We start from the raw sequence: 22,352 nt of genomic DNA on the forward strand, positions 1-22,352 counted from the left end.
GGCAGAGAGTTCCACTGTTGAACAGCTCTTAAGTCAGGAAGTTCTTCCTAATGTTCAGATAGAAACATCTTTCCTGTAATTTGAGCCCATTGTTCTGAGTCCTAGTGTCCAGGGCAATAGAAAACAAGCCTGCTCCTTCTTCCCTATGACATCCTTTCAGATATTTATACTGTACATGGCAATCATGTCTCCTCTCAACCCTCTCTTCTGCAAGCTAAACATGCCCAGCTCTTGAAGCTGCTCCTCATAGGACATGGCATCCAGGCCTTTGATCATTTTAGTTGCCCTCCTTTGGACACATTCCAGCTTTGTATCAAAGCTGCCATTTGGGAATGGATATCCCTTCACAGCATTCTTTTTGTGATAGTATCCTTAATAACTGTTCAAAATTCCAAATATAACCACTGGCCCTAAAGGGCTGGCGACATCTATCTTACAGCAACATACCTGATGCTTTGTCTCCACACACAACACAGTATTCTACAACTTGCGGTCGCTGGACATCAGTTTTAGCCAACAAACGTTCAACAGAGGCTGAGTCAGTCACAATCTAAAATGAAGAATAAGACGAATAGTACCATTCAATATAACATTAAAGTAAGAAAGAGCTCTTCCAATATTTAGCAGTTATTCCAACAGAAGGCCATTTGTGCAATAAAATGGTTTAGAAACAGAAAAGAAAATGTGAGCAATATGAAAAAGGAGAGCACAAAGCTTAATGAGTAGCAGTGAAGTAGCACAAAATACAGAAAAAAGTGGGGCATGTCCATTGTCTAATATATTCACATCTTTAATTTATGTGTTTACCTGTATTCTGCCTGGCACAATGTTATCTGTGGTGGTAAATATAAGTTGCTTGGTATTTGAAGTCTCAGGGGCAGCCAATATCACTTTTCCTGTCCCTGTTCCATCTGGGCTAGCCAATATAAATTGTTGCTTCGGAGATACTGATGAGTCCACTGCTGTTACTATTTGGATTTTCTGCCCTGTTTGCTGATCTGTGACAATCTGTAGATAAAATGAAAGTATTTGATCATGTAGAATTTAGCTACTTGTTTAGAAATTCACTTGTGGCTTGGCGTTATAGACATGACTCTATAAAGGATGCTGGTTTTCAATGCCATGTTGCATAAGCAAAAACAACAAAACAAAAAAACAAAACAAAACACTGAAATAAAACTGAAAGGCTTTTGAGTTGTTGTAGATTTTTTGGGCTATGTGGCCATGTTACAGAAGCATTCTCTCCTGACATTTCACCTACATCTATGGCAGGCATCCTCAATAGTTGTGGTCTGTTGGAAACTAGGACAGTAGGGTTTATATATCTGTGGAATGTCCAGGTTGGGAGAAAGAATGCTTGTCTGTTGGAGGTAGGTGTGAATGTTTCAATTGGCCACCTTCATTAGCATTTGATGGCCTGACAGTTTTTAGGTGTAGCTTGTTAGTGCCTGGGGGAATCCTTTGTTGAGAAGTGATTAGCTGTCCCTAATTGTTTCTTGTATGGAGTTCCCCTATGTTTGAGTGTTGTTCTTTATTTGCTGTTATAATTTTTGAGTTTTTTAAAATACTGGTAGCCATATTTTGTTCATTTTCAGTATGGCGGGGCTTTAATGGTGCTTCTTTTTTGACTTGGGTGATGGTTGGAGTTTTTATGTAGGTATCTATCCATGTTGGGGGGGGGGGGTGTGCGGGGTTTCATGTAAACTGGCAGACTGTGCAAAAAGAATCTGCGAACCCTACCTCCTCCAAGACAAACTGAACCACCTAAAATGGGCTTTACAGGCCAATAAATACTCTACCACAGACTTCAGAAGAACTGCAAAACAAGCCACAAGAGTAAAGACAAAGATCCATCCAGAGGAAAAGTGTTCTTGCCATACATCAAGGGAACCACTGATTGCATAGGCAAGCTAATGAGGAAACACAACCTACAAACTATCTACAGACCCACTAAGAAAATTCAACAAATGCTAAGTTCAGAAAAGGACAAGAGGGATCCTCTCACCTCTGCAGTTTACCATATACCATGAAGCTGTGGACAATATATAAGAAACCACCAAATACAGTGCCCAAACACGAATTAAGGAACATGAAAGACACAGCAGACTACTTCAGCACCTGATGAACCAACCTGGACATAGCATATTATTTGAGAACACAAAAATGCTGGAACACTCTAACAACTATCATGTCAGGCTACACAGAAAAGCCACTGAAATCCACAAGCATGTGGACAATTTCAAAAGAAAGAAGGAAACAATGAAAATGAACAAAATCTGGCTACCAGTATTACAAAAAACTCTAAAAACGTAACAGCAAATAAAGAACAACACTCAAACACAGGGGAACTCCAGACAAGAAACAATCAGGGACAGGCTAATCACCTCTCAACAAAGGATTCCCCAGGCACTAACAAGCCACACCTAAAAACTGTCAAGCCATCAAATGCTAATGAAGGTGGCCAATTGAAACATTCACACCTACCTCCAACAGACAAGGGTTCTTTCTCCCAACCTGGACATTCCACAGATATATAAACCCAACTGTCCTAGTTTCCAACAGACTTCACAACCTCTGAGGATGCCTGCCATAGATACAGGCAAAATATCAGGAGAGAATGCTTCTAGAATGTGGCCATATAGCCCAAAAAAACCTACAACAACCCAGTGATTCTGGCCATGAAAGCCTTCGACAATGGAAAGGTTTTTATCTGCATATGTTTTGAATATGAACATGGACAAGCAGAATATATATCAATAGGAAATTTTCTCAACACATGGACGATCACCAAAATACAAGATGCATTAGTGAAATGATACTCTGTAATTTTTAGATAATAATTGGCTTTTCTAGTAGTACCCTCTGTCCTGTGCAGTGTGATAACAACTAGATAATTATGGTTGAATTCAACATAAAGAAAAATATCTCTTTTTTAAAAAGTACACTGCAAAACAATTTAATAATACTTTATAAGACAGAGAAACGGTTAGATAATATAAATCATATTGACAAAAGAAACATTTATTTATTTGAGAAATTTATATATTGTCTTTCTCTGAGAACAAACCCAAGGCGGCTATAACACAATATAAAAAAAAACATACAGTACAAAAGTTATAACATACCTGAATGCGTTGTGGTGAAGTTACTGAGGAATCTGTGGAAATGATCTGGATGCGTGGGGAAGGGCTGGTCATCACTGGAGATTCAGATAATGCTGTCTGCAAAGTTTGCACCTATGTTGATGTATAAAAAATTGATCTCATGAACAACACAATGAATATTGTTTTATGTCAAATACTAAGCCTTTCTATCAAGAAAAAAAATATTTAAAAGACAATTTACTGATGATACAATTTCTATAATAAGGTAGTTAGTCCTGAAGCTGCATGCCCTTATTCTAAATCACATTGATTTAACTAATATTTTTAGTAACACTGACTGAAGATGCTGATAAAGACTAATAACCATAGTTGCATATTTTAAAAAAGATATTAATAAAAAATGCCATGGGAAATTTCTATTTCAAAATGAACGTTTACATAAATAACTTATTTGTATGGGGAGGAAAAAGGGAGAGGATGAATCAACACATTTTTTCTTGTTTACAAACTGGATTTCTTTATCTCCCAATAGCCTAAGCTCTATTGCTATTTCACAAAACAAGAGTAACATCACAAGATACAAATATAATGAAACATAAAGGAAAAGCTAAGCCTATTAAAACAACCATAGAATGAAATAAGGTAAACGTAACATTAGATGTCAACAATAGCATGAAGATGTAATCTCTATCAACCATTCTGCTTATGTTGGAAGAACTCATTTCTTCCATCTCTGAGCATAAACAATTTTTGCTGCAGTTATCATTTATTGTAATAATTTCACATTTTTTTCTAAAAAATGTTTTTTCAGCATTCCCAACAGATAAAACTCCGATGTCATCTTGAATTTAACCATAATTTTTTTCCAGCATCAAATGTTTTTGAGTCCAGTATTTCTGGGCCTTTCCACAACACCACCACATATGATAAAATGTCCTAATGTTGTGTGCACATTTCTATCAGTGCTATCTTCTGTGCAGAACTACTAATAGTTAGCAAAAGCACTACTGTTGTTTTCTCTAACAGATCCTCTTCCGAAGGCTTTCATGGCCGGAATCACTGGGTTGTTGTAGGTTTTTTTGGGCTAAATGGCCATGTTCTAGAGGCATTCTCTCCCGACGTTTCGCCTGCATCTATGGCAAGCATCCTCAGAGGTAGTGAGGACCTCACTACCTCTGAGGATGCTTGCCTTAAATGCAGGCGAAACGTCGGGAGAGAATGCCTCTATAACATGGCCATATAGCCCCCAAAAACCTACAACAACCCAGATCCTCTTCCACTGGGACTCCCCACAACTGCTACTATTCAGTAAGCTCCTCTTGTAAAGCTTCTCAATGACCATCACCATTGGAATTATAAAGTCTATTCTGCTGATGGGGCTGTTGTTTCCTGAAGAAGCAGGATGCATCCTAGCTCCTTGTCTCTATTTTGAACATTACTGTTCTTACTAGGAGTCTCAGCAACTTAACAGAGTCTAGTCTAGCCTCCTGATGGGATTAATCTTATTCTCTCTGATACATCAAAATCTACTAACCTTCATAAGGTATGCATCCAAAAAAGTGGTCAGTGCCGATACCAATCACAAATTCTTGGCCTGTGCGTGTGTTCTCAAACAGTTTCTTTTAAATATATATTATAAAATATATTTCATGCATAAACACATACATTAATGAAATATAGAATACATCTAACACCACCACAAAGCACAATAAGACATAATAAGAAAAAATAGTGCTATCCCATACACACCCCTGTTACAAAAACTACTACATAAAACCCTGAACCCACCTCAATCCCACTTAAAATGATACCATTTTAAAATTCTTAGCATATCTCCTTTCATCTACACTCCAATATTGTACTATTTCCAGTTAGAATCTTAGGGTTCTAATGAAAAATGAAAAATAACAGTGAGTAGAAAAAGAAACATAAGGTATCTAACCGTGACATATATAAACTACAATATATTAAAAATCATTAAAGAGTGCACACAACGTATCTGCAAATATGCACTACCTACACATCTCTAAATTAAACTGGACCAAACTGCTGCATGAATAAGCACAATATATCATATGAGACACACTAGAATTCTATTACAATCCAGAAGGGAAGGAAGTATACTAAAGTTAAAAAGCACTGTGCAAATAGTTCTATTCAGATAACTTTGTCTTTTGAAAACTGATTTGAAGCACAGAAAATAACAACAGATTGTACATTACACAGCCTGAAAAATCTACAACAAACCATTACACAATAATTAGTTACAAATGGTTTTAATTTGCATATTTAACTCTAATGATATAACATATATATTCTAAATATTTTGCTGTTATTTTATGTCGGTATAATTTTATAAATATTCTAGCACTTATTAGTTTGTCTTTGTATCTCACCTTTACTGAGGTTAAAGAAAAGGATACTTTACACATTTGGCAATAGAGAGATAGCATTCACTTGGTATCCAGGTTATTTTTAAACAATGCAATTATAACTAGTAATTATTCTTTGTTTGCGGAACAAAAGACAGTATATCAAAGCATATCAGCAAATGGAAACTAATGCTTACTGCATTTGTTATAAAGGTTGCTATAAGATGTGAAATAAAATCCTATTAGTAAATATTGCTCACTGTGAAGAAATGAATATATTTTTAAAAGATCAAGTACTGCTAATTATACTTAAAACTGCAATTAGAAATCAGTGTGCAGATAATAAATGGCCTCTAGTGAGAAATTACAATATTCCCAATTTAAAATCTACTTAATTCAGAATATTAATAATCTATTCTTAACTAAAATTGCTATGAAATTAGATTAACTAAATACACATTATTCAAATGATCCTTAAGCAAAGTGCTATGACTCTATATGCCACAGAAATATAATATATATTAAAATCTCATCTTCAATAACCTCTGAATTATTTGCTTCCTGGAGCTTCCAGCTTGAGACTGTACAGCAGACTCTAGTACTTACAGTGTCAAATCCTTCTGCAGCTTTATTTACATTTTTCCTCAGCAAAGATCTTTGGCCAAAATAATCCAAGAAAAACGAAGAGGTCAGTTTTAGTCTAGTCCAAAGGCTTGTATCCGAATGCCACTTATAAAAATTCCAATCACAAAACCAGACAGAATTGTTTTAAAATGCCCTCTCTGTGACCCTGTTCCTCTGAAGGTCAAGTACACTATCACTCCCTGTAACCAAGGAAGCAGAATTGACGTGTTCCTGCTGTTTTGCCAGCTGCTGAAGCAGTTTGTCTAATAATACAATTAATTTCATTGGCGAAGATGCACCCAGGTTACAAAGCTTTTCTCTTTTGTATCTGCTGCACCCAACTATAAACGGTGCAATAAACTACAATGTAGCAAAAATCATGAGAAAATCATTTATCTAGCTCTTGAATAATTTTCAGACCAGTAAAAGGAAACCACTTGGTTTCTATGGAACACCCTTTATCTTTGCAGTTCAATAACCAAATACCACTGAACCATTCCTCCTCCGCTAAAAGAACGACGGGCCCCACTTCTTTCATGCACAACCCTCAAATATGATATAGTGTAATCAATTATATTTCTAACAATAAGAAGTATAAATTAATTTTATGACATGTAAGCCACCATTTTAATTCTCTGGGAAATGAAACCAAATATCTTGTTAACTAATATAGCAACATTTCAAAGAAATCAGAGAAAACTTCAACCATGCTGGTCTAAATTAAAATGCTCAAATCAACAATAAATTTTGTGACATTAAAATACTTAAATCAAATTGTTGTTGCATAAATGTACAGACGGCTGTAGGCTATCTCTGCCTAGAAAAGGGATTAACATAAATAGGCTATTCGCTATCAACATGCCAGTGCTGAACTACAATATTTTAGAATTAGATGTTTTTGTTGTTGTCATCATCATGTTTATTAAACATCAATGGTATTAAATATTCAGTTAAAATCCATATAAAAATATTCAAAGCAAAAAAACCACAATACCACCTGACTTGATATTAAATACCTTATCAAACTGCGTTCACAATTAGTATAATAGTTGCTTGTTTATACTACTCTTTCCAAACAAAATGCAACTTTTGAACCAAATTCTGCCACCTCCCCATGTTCAACTGATGCCCAGTTTTGCCTGAGAATCTGCCACCTCTATTATTTTGAACCACCATGTCAGCTGAGTTAAAAATGTAATGTTTGTGATGGTAAGAGTCACAGGAAGAATATTCTAAACAGTGCAATAAACTACAATGTAGCAAAAATCATGAGAAAATCATTTATCTAGCCCTTGAATAATTTTCAGACCACTAAAAGGAAACCACTTGGTTTCTAAGGAACACCCTTTATCTTTGCAGTTCCCCAAAATTCACAGTCAGCATCTTGATATCCCAACTTGCTGATTAATTCTGGGAGCTTCTATTCCAAACGAGTATATCTTGTGAGTTCTGAATCCATTAAGTCACAAATAGTCAGTATGCATCAATGTCTAGTGTTTGCTCCTCTGAGTGCCCTGCAAGATTGTGGAGGGGGAAGTATTTTACCTTGCCAATTCAAGTATCAACTCTCTCTTGGGGTTTATATTAGTGCTACTCAAAATGACAATCCCCAGAACAGTGCTTAGTCCTTGAGCTACTGGCTGCCAGTGTATTTGAAATTTCTAGGAAAGAAAGAAATGGCTGTAGCCAATGGACACAAATATGATGTCACACTGGGAAGAAAAATGTCTGTCCTTCACACTAGATAGCATGAGAAGCACTGTTTGACGGCATATTCAGAAAAAGGTTCGGTCTGACTTGAAATTTTAACCCTGGATAACCCTAGATAACCAAAGAATCAGACAAATCTCATTGATATAATGCAGGGGGTGGGAGGAAGGAGCATATGGCAAGTATAACTTATAGGTAGCTTGTGCTACACATAAAAAGCAAAAACGTGAAGACTCCTTAGTTATAAGACACACAAGGGAAAACTATTGTGTTCTATATGGGGCAACAACCCAAATGTTCATGCTGCTAGATTTGTGGCAAAGAAAACTGCTAAGAAGGTTACAATGCAGGATGTTGGGGGTATCAGGCTAATCCTTTTGGTCTGTTTTCCATTAGCATGTTCAGAAATTCCAACAGAAAAAAGGAGTTGACTCATTTAGTTCATTCAAGAAATATTTAGCAATAAATGGAAAATGTATATAATCAGAGATCATTTACTTAGCTGCTAGGAAAACATGTCATAAAATGCTACTGTTGTAGTTTTTTTAAAAAAACGAAGATCTAATCATGGGTATGATGAATGTCATACAAAAGCTAAGAAAGCAACAAAGACGATATTAGTCAAGGCAGGTGGCCTAGCAGTAACATTGCACAAAACCTGTACAGCTATTTTTAATAAGCATCTTATTAAGTTTACACATTGTATAAATGAGTGCCACATTACTAATGCTTTGCTTTTCAATTACTTTTTTTAACGTTAAACAGTACACTTTTAAAATGGATGCAAAAATCACCCTCCACAAAAGCTATGACATTAGTATGACTTGTTTACTTTAAGGCAAAGAGATCTTATAGCATCTCTGAGATTGAGAGAAACAAGTTGGTAGCATAAGCTGTCATAGACCTACGTGCATCTGGTGACGTATTTATTGTATCAGAAGCAGATACATTTAAAATGCATTTAAAAACACAAATTTTTTAAAAAGAACTTGGCATTTTATTAAATGTCTTTTGATCAGAAGCTTGATGTTCCTCTGGTGTTGCCGTTAGAAGGTCCTCCATTGTGCATGTGGCAAGGCTCAGGCTGCATTGTAGTAGGTCGTCTGTGTTTTGCTCTTCTCCGCACTTGCATGCCGTGGACTCCATTCTGTAGCCCCATTTCTAAAGGTTAGCTCTGCATCCTGTGGTGCCAGAGTGCAGCCTGTTCGGCGCCTTCCATGTCGTCCACTATTCTGTTTATTTTAATATTTGTATGTATGTGTTTTATCCTGTATAATTTCTGCAATGTAAATCGTCTGGAGCATCTCGGATGGAGGGCGATTAATAAGTAATTAAAGATGATGATGATGTTTGCCCAGGAGGGAGTTTCTCATTCAGTCTCAGCCACTGACTAAGGTGCTGAATTTTAGTCTGCCACTTTTGGACTCTCACTTGCCGAGGTGTTCCTGCAAGTATCACTGTAGATCTTAGGAAGCTGTCGCTTGATTTAAGGCGTTGGCATGATGGCTGATATCCGAACAGAGGATGGGCCGAAGATGTCTATGCCTTGTTCCTTTCATTGCAGGCTGCTATTTCCTGGCGGATGTCAAGTAGTGCGATACGAGCTAAACAGTGTAATTTCTCCAGTGATGTGGGACATAGATATCCTGTGATAATGCGGCATGTCTCATTAAGAGCCACATCCACTGTTTTGATGTGATGAGATGTTTTCCACAGTGGGCACACATATTCAGAAGCCGAGTAGCAAAGTGCAAGGGCAGATGTCTTCACTGTGTCTGGTTGTGATCCCAGCTTGTGCCATTCAGCTTTCATATGATTTCTAGCACCCACTTTTTGCTTGATATTCAAGCAGTGCTTCTTATAAGTCAGAACTCGGTCCAAAGTGACTCCAAGGTATTATGGTATGCTGCATTGCTCCAGTGGAACTCCTCCAGTGGGAATCTGATGTACACTCAACTCTCAAAAACTTGTGCAACCAACCAACTTCTTTTTCTCAGGACAAATCTATACTAATCATTTAATGAAATTTGAAGACAGCTTGATAGCTGTGGTAGTTATACAACACATGCTGCAAATGTGTGCTGCAGCATGCTTTAAGATGTTTAACCCTAGGCTAAGAAAAATCAGGGTGTATCCTGAACGGAGGCCTTAAAACAAACCAGTGTACTTCAGTGTAACGGCAAAAGTGATTCTGCATAATGCGAATTGCTGTGTGGACATCTGAAGCACTCTGTTGACCTGCACATGCGCAATCTGGAGAGGGAAATTGAAAAAACATTTCCCATGGCTGTAAGGTCTAAGTTCCATGGGTTCTGGACCAGTCCGAGGCCGGGCTCTGCTATGTGTTTAAGTACCATCTGACTCTCAAAACAATTCCAGGGCTTGCAATGTAATAATTAACACAGTGATGTTTCTTCCCTCTATGTGTGTTCTACGCCAGATTAAGGGATCAGTGTAGATGTGCACTCAGTCTCAAAAGATCCCACTGCACAACAATCCAGACTAACACAGCTTTTTCTTTGTTTACCTTAAAGAAACATAATTAGATATTGTTGTTTAAAAAAAACAAACATTGCTATGTCAGCCATTATATTTCCAAGAAAAAGCCTAGAAAAAACATTTCCTCTTTTTCCAGAAAAAAACATTTTAAAAAGAAAAGAAAAATGCTTTATTATTAATAACAACAACAACTGACCATTCCATTTGTGTAAGAACCTTTGGTGTTGCCAAAAAGCCTGGCCTTGTGCATTATTGTGGGGCAATTGGATTGCATTCAGCTGTTTCTATGGATGGCTTCACAGGCTTCTAGAACAGTGGTTCTCAACCTGGGGTCCCCAGATGTTTTTGGCCTACAACTCCCAGAAATCCCAGCCAGTTTACCAGCTGTTAGGATTTCTGGGAGTTGAAGGCCAAAACATCTGGGGACCCACAGGTTGAGAACCACTGTTGTAGAAAATGATGCAGTGTAAGAGGTTACTGCTCATTTTTCCTGAGGAGTCCATAAAAGAACTGGAAGTGAATGGGGAAAATCAAACCCAATCATTTGGTAATAAAAACGAAAAAGGGAAAATGAAACATGAGCCAAACCATAAATCGAAACTTGAAAAGTCAATCTGAAACATTCCTTTAGTGATGTTGTAGCAGCAGAGGAAGAAAAGGAACCGGGAGTATAGGCAGCAAGAGTGCTATATAAGAGTGCTTCTGCTAAAAAGATATTATAAGAACCTAGAATTATCCAAATGATGCACTGAGCAGAAACCACAAAGAAGAACTGAAGGTTCATCACAAGCTATACCAACACTTAACTGCAAGTTCTAATATTATGTTTCCAGCAATGTACTGTCATCCAGACAACAGTCACTTTTGAGAGTAATGAATAATATTTACCCCTTACATTTTCTAGAATAAAAACAGATTATTTGGGCATTTTGAGGATATTATTCATATTTTATATTATTTTTTAGCTTTTCAGAGTATCTCTCCCCCACAAGAAAAAAAATAAGAACTAACACAAAACCAATGAGTTTTACAAATATTTATTTGCAGTATTAGCATGTTACTTGGAGTGCTAGTGGTTAGAAATAAGTCACAAAATTAAGTACATTTTAAATATTCCCCAGTCCCTGGGTATGAAATTATTACAATCTGGAAAATATTGAGATGTCCCTCATCTTACAATAGACAGTGAACACCTCCTTCTAGAGTTCTGTGTCTGGGACCTAAAATCACCAGAAAATTCTGTTAGAAATAAGTCTGAGGCTGCTAAGTGCTAGATCAGTGGTTCTCAACCTGGGGTCCCTATTATGTTTTTTACCTTCAACTCCCAGAAATCCTAACAGCTGGTAAACTGGCTGGGATTTCTGGGAGTTGTAAGCCAAAAACATCTGGGGACCCCAGGGTGAGAACTACTGTGCTAGAAGGATCACCCAGCCATCTAGTAAAAATGTGGAGGTATGAATGATTAAATGTGGCCTCACTTTTTTCCAAACAACATTTATCAAATGCCATCATTAAAGGACGTAGACTACGAGTCTCCTAGTAGACATTTGGTTATTAAGAAACAAGTAAGTTCAGTATAAAACATGGAAAACAGTTTTACATTTTCAAGTACAATAGTCAGCTTATTATGAATAATTTCCACTTCAGCAGCAACTGGTTGCAAACAATTGCCAATTATATTTTCCTCTTAAAAACCAAGAGCTACTAAAATATCATCCATCACTCACCTCACCCACCTGCTGTGTCTCCACTATCTGCTGAGCCAGCACCTCCATACTGGTTGTCATGGTGAAGGAAGATCATTAGAGAACCTGTTTGGAAGGATGCCAATAACATCTATCAGGCACAAAAAGTTTGATCTTTTTCGTTTTTATTACCAAGAATAAAAATACAGCTCTATACCAGTACAATGCTGTGTCTCAAATATTTTATAGAAAATGGTGATCCTATATTACAATCAAATAAGTGTTCTTTTTATAATACAAAAACACTGTATTTGTTTAGTACAACAAGTATAAGGTTCCATAAATGCAGTTACAAGTTTACCAACAGAATCTTTTCTCCCCCTTCATCAGTTCCTCACACACTGTGATGTGTATAATTATGTCAGGCCTTATACTGAGGCCCTGTCTTTCGATAAAATCCACTGCTCTATAGAGAACTCAGTGGAAAAGGAAAGAATAAGTTCTATACTTTATTCCACCTAGGAAACACCCAATTCAAGACATTCTTGCAGCTTCAGAATATTGTAAGTGCAAAATGTAAGGGGAAACCCAGCCCCTCCCACAGGACACAAGGAAGCTCTTTGCGGGCCGCATCCAGGCCATGAGCATTATGTTGTGCAAGCCTGTTCGAGAGTATTCTGTAAAGCATTTCTGGATGAAGATGCTTAAACAACAAGTCTGCCCATATTCACAAGGGATGGAACAACTGGGCACAACCAGCTAACTGTTCCTCATGCCCATTCATTACAGGCAATCCCGTTTACAAACAAGATAGGTTCTGTTGCTTTGTTTTTAAGTTAAACTTGCATGTAAGTCAGAACAGGTACAATCTTTAAATGTAACTCCAACAATTTTTTTAAAAAGTTATGGATAGCATATGGAAGGGTTAACACTCCAAAAGATTTCACCTCACTCTCTGTCCCTGTGACAATTGGATTTTGAAAAAATTGGGTTGTCATGGAAACAAGGATTGGCGAGAAAGCATCAGGGAGAATCCCTTGTCCCCATGATAAATCTTACAAGACTGAATTTCCCTTCCTAGGGGTGGATTTCCTCTCACTTCCTGATGTCTCACCCCCGTTCTTAACTAAGAGGCCTATAACTCATGAACTGTCTGTAGTTTGCTTTCCCTGTGAAAACAGTGCATGAAGAAGAGGCAAATGGTTTTTCTCTCTCATACATCCTCAGTTAAGAGGTTCTATGGGATTTTCCAGTGTGAACAAGCAATCTAGCACTTACTGCAGCAAATTAGGGCAAATTTTCCCTATTGCACTGTTCACACAGACCAAGAGAATGAGAAAACTGTAGACAGGAGAAATCGTCTACCTCTCCTTTTGCTAACATTTCCTCCTACAACAAGGATTATGTCCAGCTCATTATCCAGAGCAAGCCTGAAATTAGCTATTACTTTGGAGAGCATGGGTTCTATCCCTAATTTTTCATCACCCAGAACAAAAGCCTAGACGAGTAAAGGAAATAATGATCAGTTCCTTCAGCTCACACTGGATGTTAGACCTATGCAGGAGGAAGGATAACTGAACATGTATTTCCAATGAACTCTTACTCCACCCGCTATCCAAGCCCCCCCCCCCCCAATTCATTCTTGAGACCACTGACATAATAGTTCAAGAATCAATATTATAAAGCTTGAGTTTTCACGGCTGTATGGCCATGTTCCAGAAGCATTCTCTCCTGATGTTTCATCCACATCTATGGCAGGCATCCTTAGAGGTTGTAAGGTTTGTTGTAAACAAGGCAAGTGGAGTTTATGTATCTGTGGGATGCCCAGGATGGGAGAAAGAACTATTGTTTGTGAATGCTGCAATTAGCCACCTTGATTAGCACTGAGTAGCCTGGCAGATTCAAAGCCTGGCTGCTTCCTGCCTGGGGGAATCTGCCAGGCTATTTAATGTTTATCAAGCTGCGAATTGCAAACTTCACACCTGCTTCGAACAGACAAGCCTGGCAGCTTCAAGGCTTGGCTGCTTCCTGCCTGGAGGAATCCTTTGTTGGGAGGTGATTACCTGGCCCTGATTGTTTCATGTCTGAAATTCCCGTTTTTTGAGTGTTGCTCTTAATTTTTAGAGGGTTTTTTAAGTAGCCAGATTTTGTTCATTTTCATACTTTCCTCCTTTCTGTTGAAACTGTCCACATGCTTGTGGATTTCAATGGCTTCTCTGTGTAGTCTGACATAGTAGTTGTTAGAGTGGCCCAGCATTTCTGTGTTCTCAAATCCTAGCGGGCTGTTAGGAATGGTGGGAATTGAAGTCCAAAACACCTGGAGGGCTGAAGTTTGCCAATGCCTGACAAAGCATCACAAGAAACTGACGGGTAGACCACACCTGGAATATTGTGTCCAATTCTGGGCACCACAATTGAAGAGAGATGGTGACAAGCTGGAATGTGTCCAGAGGAGGGCGACTAAAATGATCAAGGGTCTGGAGAACAAGCCCTATGAGGAGTGGCTTAAGGAGCTGGGCATGTTTAGCCTGAAGAGAAGGCTGAGAGGAGATTTTATTTATTTATTGTGTCGGGGCAACTAGACAATTGTATTACATTTCTAACAGAACAAAACAAACAAATAGACACAAAACAAAATTTGCAAGCTTGGTAGTTGATTAAATGAGAGGAGATATGATAGCCATGTATAAATATGTGAGAGGAAGTCACAGGGAGGAGGGAGCAAGCTTGTTTTCTGCTTCCCTGGAGACTAGGACGCGGACCAATGGCTTTTCGGTGGTGGCCCCTCGACTCTGGAACTCACTTCCTAAGGACATCAGGCATGCCCCAACTCTGGCAGTCTTTAGGAGGAGCTTGAAGACGTGGTTGTTCCAGTGTGCCTTCCCAGAATAATGATCCCATAGCACCCTGTCCTCCAAAGCACTTTATATTGTTTTAGGTCTGCTTGTATGTGTCCACAAACTGCCCCATCACTTTTTCGCCCATGTCCAGCATTATTTTTTTAATTTTAATTACATTTGGCCTACCCATAGATTTTAAAATGTGTTGTCCTATTGATGTTAGTTATTGTTTTTAATTGCTTGTATGTTGTTATTGCTTGTATTGTTGTATTTTGGGCTTGGCCTCATGTAAGCCGCACCGAGTCCCTTGGGGAGATGGTAGCGGGGTATAAATAAAGTGTTATTATTATTCAACCTACAAGAAAGGAGATTCCATCTGAACATGAGGAAGAACTTTCTGTCTGTGAGAGCCCCTTCAGCAGTAGAACTCTCTGCCCTGGAGTGTGGTGGAGGCTCCTTCTTTGGAGGCTTTTAAACAGAGGCTGGATGGCCATCTGTCAGGGGTGCTTTGAATGCAATCTTCCTGCTTCTTGGCAGGGGGTTGGACTGGATGGCCCATGAGGTATCTTCCAACTATGATTCTATAACCTGTGAGATAAATGTATTGTCGAAGGCTTTCATGGCCGGAATCACTCAGTTCTTGTGGGTTTTTTCGGGCTATATGGCCATGTTCTAGAGGCATTTCTCCTGACGTTTCGCCTGCATAGATGCAGGCGAAACGTCAGGAGAAATGCCTCTAGAACATGGCCATATAGCCCGAAAAAACCCACAAGAACTGTGTGAGATAAATGTTTGATATTACATATGATTGGGATTGAGGGCAAAAAAGGATATGAAAATGTCAAGACCAAGGATATAGTGTACGTATAAACTGTGCAGGGGGTTGGACTGGATGGCCCATGAGGTCTCTTCCAACTCTATGATTTTATGGGAGCTTCTGTTCGCCAGTTTTATTCGCACACCGCCACAAAACAAGTCTTTCCCGCATTCTTACGACTCCACCAATCAGCTCTTCTCATAGAGACAACAAACCCCGCCCCGCCAGCAGCCAGGCGTGGATTGGCGGAGAGGGCCGCCCTTGGTCCCGCCTCTCTTGCGCGAGGGGGGGGGCGGGGGCGCCGTGGAGAGAGAGGCGAGTGGGGCGGCGGGGCTAAGATGGCGCCGCTGGCAGACCGCCAAGCCGGGCAGCGCCGCCATTTCCCTCCCCGCCCTGCCCGGCTTGCGCGTCCCTTTCGGCCCGGCGTGCTCCCTCCCTCCCTGGGCTCCAAAGCGTAGGCCGTTGCCGCCGCCCTGCGAGCGCGGAAAGCGTCCGCTAAGATGGCGGCGGGCTGGTTGGCGCTGCCGCCCCGTATGCAAAACACCCGCCGCCCCCTCCCCTCCGCCCTCCCGGTGGCAAAGGTAAAAGGGTCGGGTTCAAGCCACTGCCTCCGCCCGCCCAGACTCCATCTTCCTTCCGCCCTGACTCGCTCGCTCACGGCTGCTCTTCTCTCGCTGTCAGAGAAACAAGGCGCTAAGCAACCTCCTTCCAACCAGGCCGCTTCCCCCCACCCAACCCCCGAGGGCCAGGCGGAGAGGAGGAAGGGCCCACTCCCTCCCGCATATGGGTTACCTCAGCTTTGGCACCCGAAGGAGGAGGCGGCGGGCGTCGTCGTCACGGTCTGGCCGGGCCCGGCGGCGCGGAGGGGGTTAACGGGCGGGGGGAGAGGGGGAGGGGAGAATGGCGGAATGGCGGCGGGTGTTTTTGTTTGGGGTGGAAGGTGAGCGGGCGCCGGTTGAAAGGTCAGGGTTCGTGACCCCGCCTGGCGCTGCTGTTCGCTGGAGCCGAGCGAGGCCGCCGCCCGGGAGCCTCCCCCCGCTTCCTCTTCGCCGCCTCACCCCGCCTCCCTCCCTCCCCCCCCCCACTCCGCCTAATGAGGCGGGGCTCGAGCCGCGGGAGGGGGAGAAAGGAAGGAGGGGCTACCTGGGGCAGCCTCGGGGGCGCGCGCGCGGGGAACGACCGTTGGAGGCGCGAGGCAAGCACGCAGGCAGGGCGAGAGGGAGGGAGGGAGGCAGATTAGATAGAAGCCACGCGCCAAAAGCAGGAGCCTCTTCCTTGCTATGGCATCCCCCCCAACAATAGTAAGTAATACATTTTGTTATTCGTACCTCCTCACAGTTCATAGTTAATAGGACACTCCTAAAACACAGTAGCATTAAAATACCTGCATTTAAGCATTTTGTCCCCAAATAATATTATTATTAATAATAAAAAATTATAGAATCAAAGAGTTGAAAGAGACCTCATGGGCCATCCAGTCCAACCCCATTCTGCCAAGAAGCAGGAATATTGCATTCAAATCACCCCTGACAGATGGCCATCCAGCCTCTGTTTAAAAGACAGATTAGACAGATTATTACCTGCCTCTATATATTTATTTAGAGCTTTTATATCCCATCCTTTCTCAACCTCCGCAGAGGGACTCAGGACGGCTAACAAAGTGGCACCCCATGGCGCCCACATCAAAACATAAATATACAATTAACAGCAATGTAATAATAATAACAATATTAAACAGTATAAAACCATATAAACAATATAAAAACAGACAACAAATAGTCAATGGTCATTATATGAATCATTATCCAAGGGCAGTCCATCAGTTCTAAATAAGTCAACACATCAGTAGGTCAGCCTATTCTCCAAAGGCCATAGCCAGGATTTTACTTGTTTCTGGAAGGTCAAGAAGGATGCAGCAGATCTAATTTCATGGTTCAAGGCAGGGCACAACATAATTAAAAGATAGTGCTCAAGCAAAATATCACTGAAATATACGTGTTAAAATATTTCATCTCAAAAATAGTAATAATAATACAATAAACTTTATTTGTACCCCGCTACCATCCACGCGTGGAGCCCCCGGTAGCGCAGTGGATTAAAGCGCTGAGCTGCTGAAATTGCTGAGCAAAAGGTCACAGGTTTGAATCCAGGCGTGAGTTCCCGCAGTTAGCCCCAGTTTCTGCCAGTCTAGCAGTTCAAAAACATGCATATGTGAGTAGATCAATAGGTACCACTCAAGCAGGAAGGTAATGGTACTCCATGCAGTCATGCTGGCCACATGACCTCCATTTCTTTGGCTTAGAAATGGAGATGAGCACCAACCCCCAGAGTCGGGCACAACTGGACTTAACTTCAAGAGAAAACAACCTACCATCTCCCCAAAGGGGACTTGGGGCGGCTAACATGAGGCCAAGCCCAAAGTTACAGTACAGCAATATGAAATACAAAGAAGCAAAAATAACATGAAAATAAAATATATGAAGTAACAAAATAAAATAGTTTCTGAATAACATGATAGAGAAATACAACACAGTGGGCGGGCCAAATGCACTGGATGAGATAAGTAGTGGGAGAATGTATTTCTGAGGTCAGCTGTCAAAGGGGGCAAACAGACCTTCATTGAGGGCGGGGGGAAAGTGCGTCATGAAGACGGAACTGTAGTTGGAACAGACGAAATAAGGAATATATGTTCACTCCCCAAGGGCACATCGGAAGGGCCAAGTTTTTAGGTCTTTCTTAAAAGCTGCCACCGTAGGGGCTTGCTTAATCTCACTAGATAGTGAGTTCCAAAGCTGAGGGGCCACAGCAGAGAAGGCTCTCTTTCTCGTCCCCACAAGTACTTGTGATAAAGGGGGAGGGGGTAAAAGGAGGGCCTCCCCAGAGGTTTGAAGAGATTGTGCAGATTTATGGTAGGAGATGCAATTGAATATAATGCCAGAAATGCATTATATTATTGCCAAAACTACAGCTTAATATGTAACATTAGAAAATGTTGACCATTCCCGCTACCTTGGCAACCACCTCTCCACTAAAGTCAACATTGACACTGACATGCAACACTGCCTGAGCTCTGCAAGTGCAGCATTTTTCTGAATGAAACAGTGTTTGAGGATCGGGACATCCATAGGGAGACCAAGGTGCTTGTTTACAAAACTGTTGTTCTCCCAACCCTGCTATACGCCTGTGAAATTTGGAGTTTATACAGATGTCACACTCAACTCCTGGAATGATACCATCAGCGTTGCCTCCAAAAAATCCTGCAATTCTCTTGGGAAGACAGCGTGCTGGAAGAAGCAAAGACCACCAGCATTGAAGAAATGCTCCTACCCCATCAACTCCGCTGGACTGGCCATGGTGTCCGAATGACTGATCACTGTCTCCCAAAGCAGTTACTATGTAGCGGACCCAGACGGCGCCCCCTTTCTTCGGTTCTTCTGCCTTACCACTATGAATCACCAGAACTCAAGAACAGGAAATGAAATGTTGGTGGACAGGAAAAGAGATTTAAAGATGGGCTTAAAGCCAACCTTAAAAACTGGCATAGACACCGAGAACTGGGAAGCCCTGGCCCTTGATCGCTCTAACTGGAGGTCAGCTGCGACCAGCAGTGCTCGAAATTCGAAGAGGCACAAATGAAGGGTGAAAGTTATAAGCATGCCAAGAGGAAAGCTTGTCAAGCCAACCATGACTGGGACTGTGGGAAAATATGTGGCTCAAGAATAGGGCTCTGTAGACCCACTGCCAAGATACTACACTTGGAGGATCATCATCCTCGGACTATGAGGGATCGCCTAAGCAAGTAATATAATGTTACCTGCCTCTCTTTATGGTTCATGGCAGGGAACAACATAATTAAAAGATACTGCTAAAACACAATACCATTGAAACATATGCATTAAAGGATTTTGTCCCAAAAGAAGAAGTAGTAGTAGTAATACCATCATTCATGGTCCAAGGTGGGGTACAACATAGTTCAAACACACCATTAAAACACAATACCATTTAAACACTTTATTAAAGAATTTTTCACATAATAAATTGTATTTGTTCCCTGCCTCTTCTTGGAGCTCGATGCAAGGAACAACATGCTGTTAAAGTGTCATTAAATACTTAAATGATTTCGTCACATAATATACAAATAAAATGTATCCGTTACCAACCTCTCCTCAGAGCTCTAGGTGAGGATATGTCATAGTTAAAACACACTACTAAAACAAAATGCATATATTAAATTTATTTTATTTATTTATCCTATTTATGTCCTGCCTTTCCCTACCCTGAAGAGGACTCAGGGTGGCTTTACACATTTTCATTGCCTTTGGACAACATATAGTTAAAATACATTTAAGTTAAAATTTAAAATTGAAATTAATGCACATTAAAACATATAAAAACATTGTATTCACTATTAAAATCACATAATCCACAATCGTAATCTGGGGCCGTTCCAACAATCATTGCACATATTCCATAGCTGTTATTGCACTATAGTTGATCTCCAAAGGCTTGATCCCAAAGCCAGGTTTTCACTTTTCTTCTGAAGGTCAGGAGGGAGCAGGGCTGCTCTAAAGGTTTTTTTCCTATAATAATATTAATAACAATAATGCATTTTGTTGGATACCCGTATCTCCTCACAACTTGAGGCAGAGTACAATATATTAGTTAAAACACACTACTAGAATAGAATACTGTTAAAATACATATATGGAAAGACTTTCCCTATAATACTATATTTTATTTGTGGACACTTCTTGCAGCTCAAAGCGGGGTACAGCATAGTTCAAACACAATACAATTAAAATACATAGAACAAAATTAAACCACTAATGCTAATAAAATGCAATCCCAGATTGTATAGGATAAGGCCACCCTGAAGGTAACCTGGACCTGAACCATGTAGAGCAGGGGTCCTCAAACTAAGGCCCGGGGGCCGGATACGGCCCTCCAAGGTCATTTACCTAGCCCTCATTCAGGGTCAACCTAAGTTTGAAACGACTTGAAAGCACACAACAACAACAACAACAACAATAATCCTATCTCATCAGCCAAAAAAAGCAGGCCCACACTTCCCATTGAAATACTAATAAGTTTATATTTGTTAAAATTGTTCTTCATTGTATTGTTTTTAAGTGGTTTTTTTTTTTTGCACTACAAATAAAATACGTGCAATGTGCATAGGAATTCATTTTTTTCCAAATTATAATCCGGCCCTCCAACAGTTTGAGTGACTGTGACCTGGCCCTCTGTTTAAAAAGTTTGAGGACCCCTGATGTAGAGCTTTAAAACTCAAAACCAACACTTTGTACTTTGCCTGGAAACTTATTGGCAGCCAGTGGAGTGACTTGAGTATAGGTGTAATATGTTCACTTATGGATGTTTCTGTAACCAATCTGGCTGTCATGTTTTGAACCAGCTGGAGTTTTTGAACTTGGTACTGAGGTTTCTCAATTGCAGAAGTCCAATCTTGAAATTATCAGCACATGCACTACCGTCTTCAGGTCCTCCAAGTCTAGGAAGGGCTGCAGCTGGCGGATTGGCCAAAGCTGATAATAAACATTATTGACCACATCTACCTGGGCTGACATTTGGAGTCAATGATGGACTACTGTCATATGCAGACACTCATTGCATTTTTATCTTCTCTTGTTAGACCAGCTTGGAGAGCTCCTCCAGAACAAAGGTGGTTTTGTTGATAGAGGTTGGAGGTTTGCAGAGGGATGTGTAGAGAAAGGCCAGTTTGCTAGTCCCATCACAAGTTTTGATTTGGCCTTATGGTCTGAATTGTGTTCTGTTACATTTATGTTGTCTCTGTACACATGGCTAGATATATTGCTATGAACATGAATTTATTTATATTGAACCAACCTAAGGCTCGACTCTGAAGGAGCTGGGGGTGACCACGGCTGACAGGGAGCTCTGGCATGGGCTTGTCCATGAGGTCACAAAGAGTCAGAAGCGACTGAACACAAATAAACAACAACGTGAGCAGCTCTAGTCCATGAACAATTACATCACAATAGAGTTCTTAGTATTTAAGATGGCACTACACTTTAATTGATTGTGTTTTGAAATTGTCAGGTTTCAAAATTTTGACCAATTATCATTTATGCATATATAATATATATTGAAATAATGCCAAAAATATTAAAAATGTAAACAATTTTTATTTGCCATGTTTGAGTAAAATCAGAATAAATGGGGAGGGGAGGGACGCCTGTGATTTCATTGTGCTGCTTCCAGTTGTGTGTGTGCGCGCTCTGATTTAAGAGCTTTTAAAGCCCTCGTAAGGATGGAAATCTGCGGTACTTTCAGAGCAATAGTCACAGCTATCTTGGTGGAGTTGTGATTGCTGCCAAACTATGAACTGTGCTTTAGCAGAGTTTCAATATATATTAAGGCAAGTGGTTGCAATGGGGCATATCTCTATGAGGCAATGACCTTTTGAAATTCCCATACTATCAAAGAGCACACAAAACTGAAGTTTCAGATTTTCTTTTTCTTTTTTTCTGTATTTATCCTAGATTAAAATAAACCAAGGGAACTGTATAGGGAACTAGCAAAATATTCTGTGATAAACAAAATACGCTTGGATCTCCAAAATAAAATCAGGAAAAACAAAAATAAACATGTGACTTCCTGACCCTTAGAAGGAACACCCAGATGGATATTTTGTAGAACAACCTCTAAATCACCAGTGGGCA

General features: G+C 40.2%; 1 protein-coding gene across 5 annotated transcripts in view; it reads right to left on the reverse strand.

Moving 5' to 3' along the window:
• The window catches only part of NR2C2 (nuclear receptor subfamily 2 group C member 2), a 48,535-nt gene extending 31,818 nt beyond the window's left edge, over positions 1-16,717 (reverse strand). For 2 of the 5 annotated variants that reach the window (XM_060766240.2, XM_060766243.2), the window contains exons 1-5: positions 16,444-16,717; positions 12,037-12,120; positions 3,126-3,236; positions 808-1,008; positions 448-550 (exon numbers count right to left, since the gene is read on the reverse strand). In XM_060766240.2, the coding sequence (XP_060622223.1) occupies positions 448-550; positions 808-1,008; positions 3,126-3,236; positions 12,037-12,096 (475 nt within the window). In that variant the 5' untranslated portion in view covers positions 12,097-12,120; positions 16,444-16,717. Of the gene's footprint in view, positions 1-447; positions 551-807; positions 1,009-3,125; positions 3,237-6,019; positions 6,041-6,082; positions 6,143-12,036; positions 12,121-16,443 lie in introns of those variants that run through there. The other 3 variants (XM_060766241.2, XM_060766244.2, XM_060766242.2) reach the window with 3 other exon arrangements.
• Between the last annotated feature and the right edge of the window lie 5,635 nt (positions 16,718-22,352).

Source organism: Anolis sagrei, chromosome 2, assembly GCF_037176765.1.
Source record: "Anolis sagrei isolate rAnoSag1 chromosome 2, rAnoSag1.mat, whole genome shotgun sequence".
In the NCBI taxonomy this organism is placed as follows: domain Eukaryota; kingdom Metazoa; phylum Chordata; class Lepidosauria; order Squamata; family Dactyloidae; genus Anolis; species Anolis sagrei.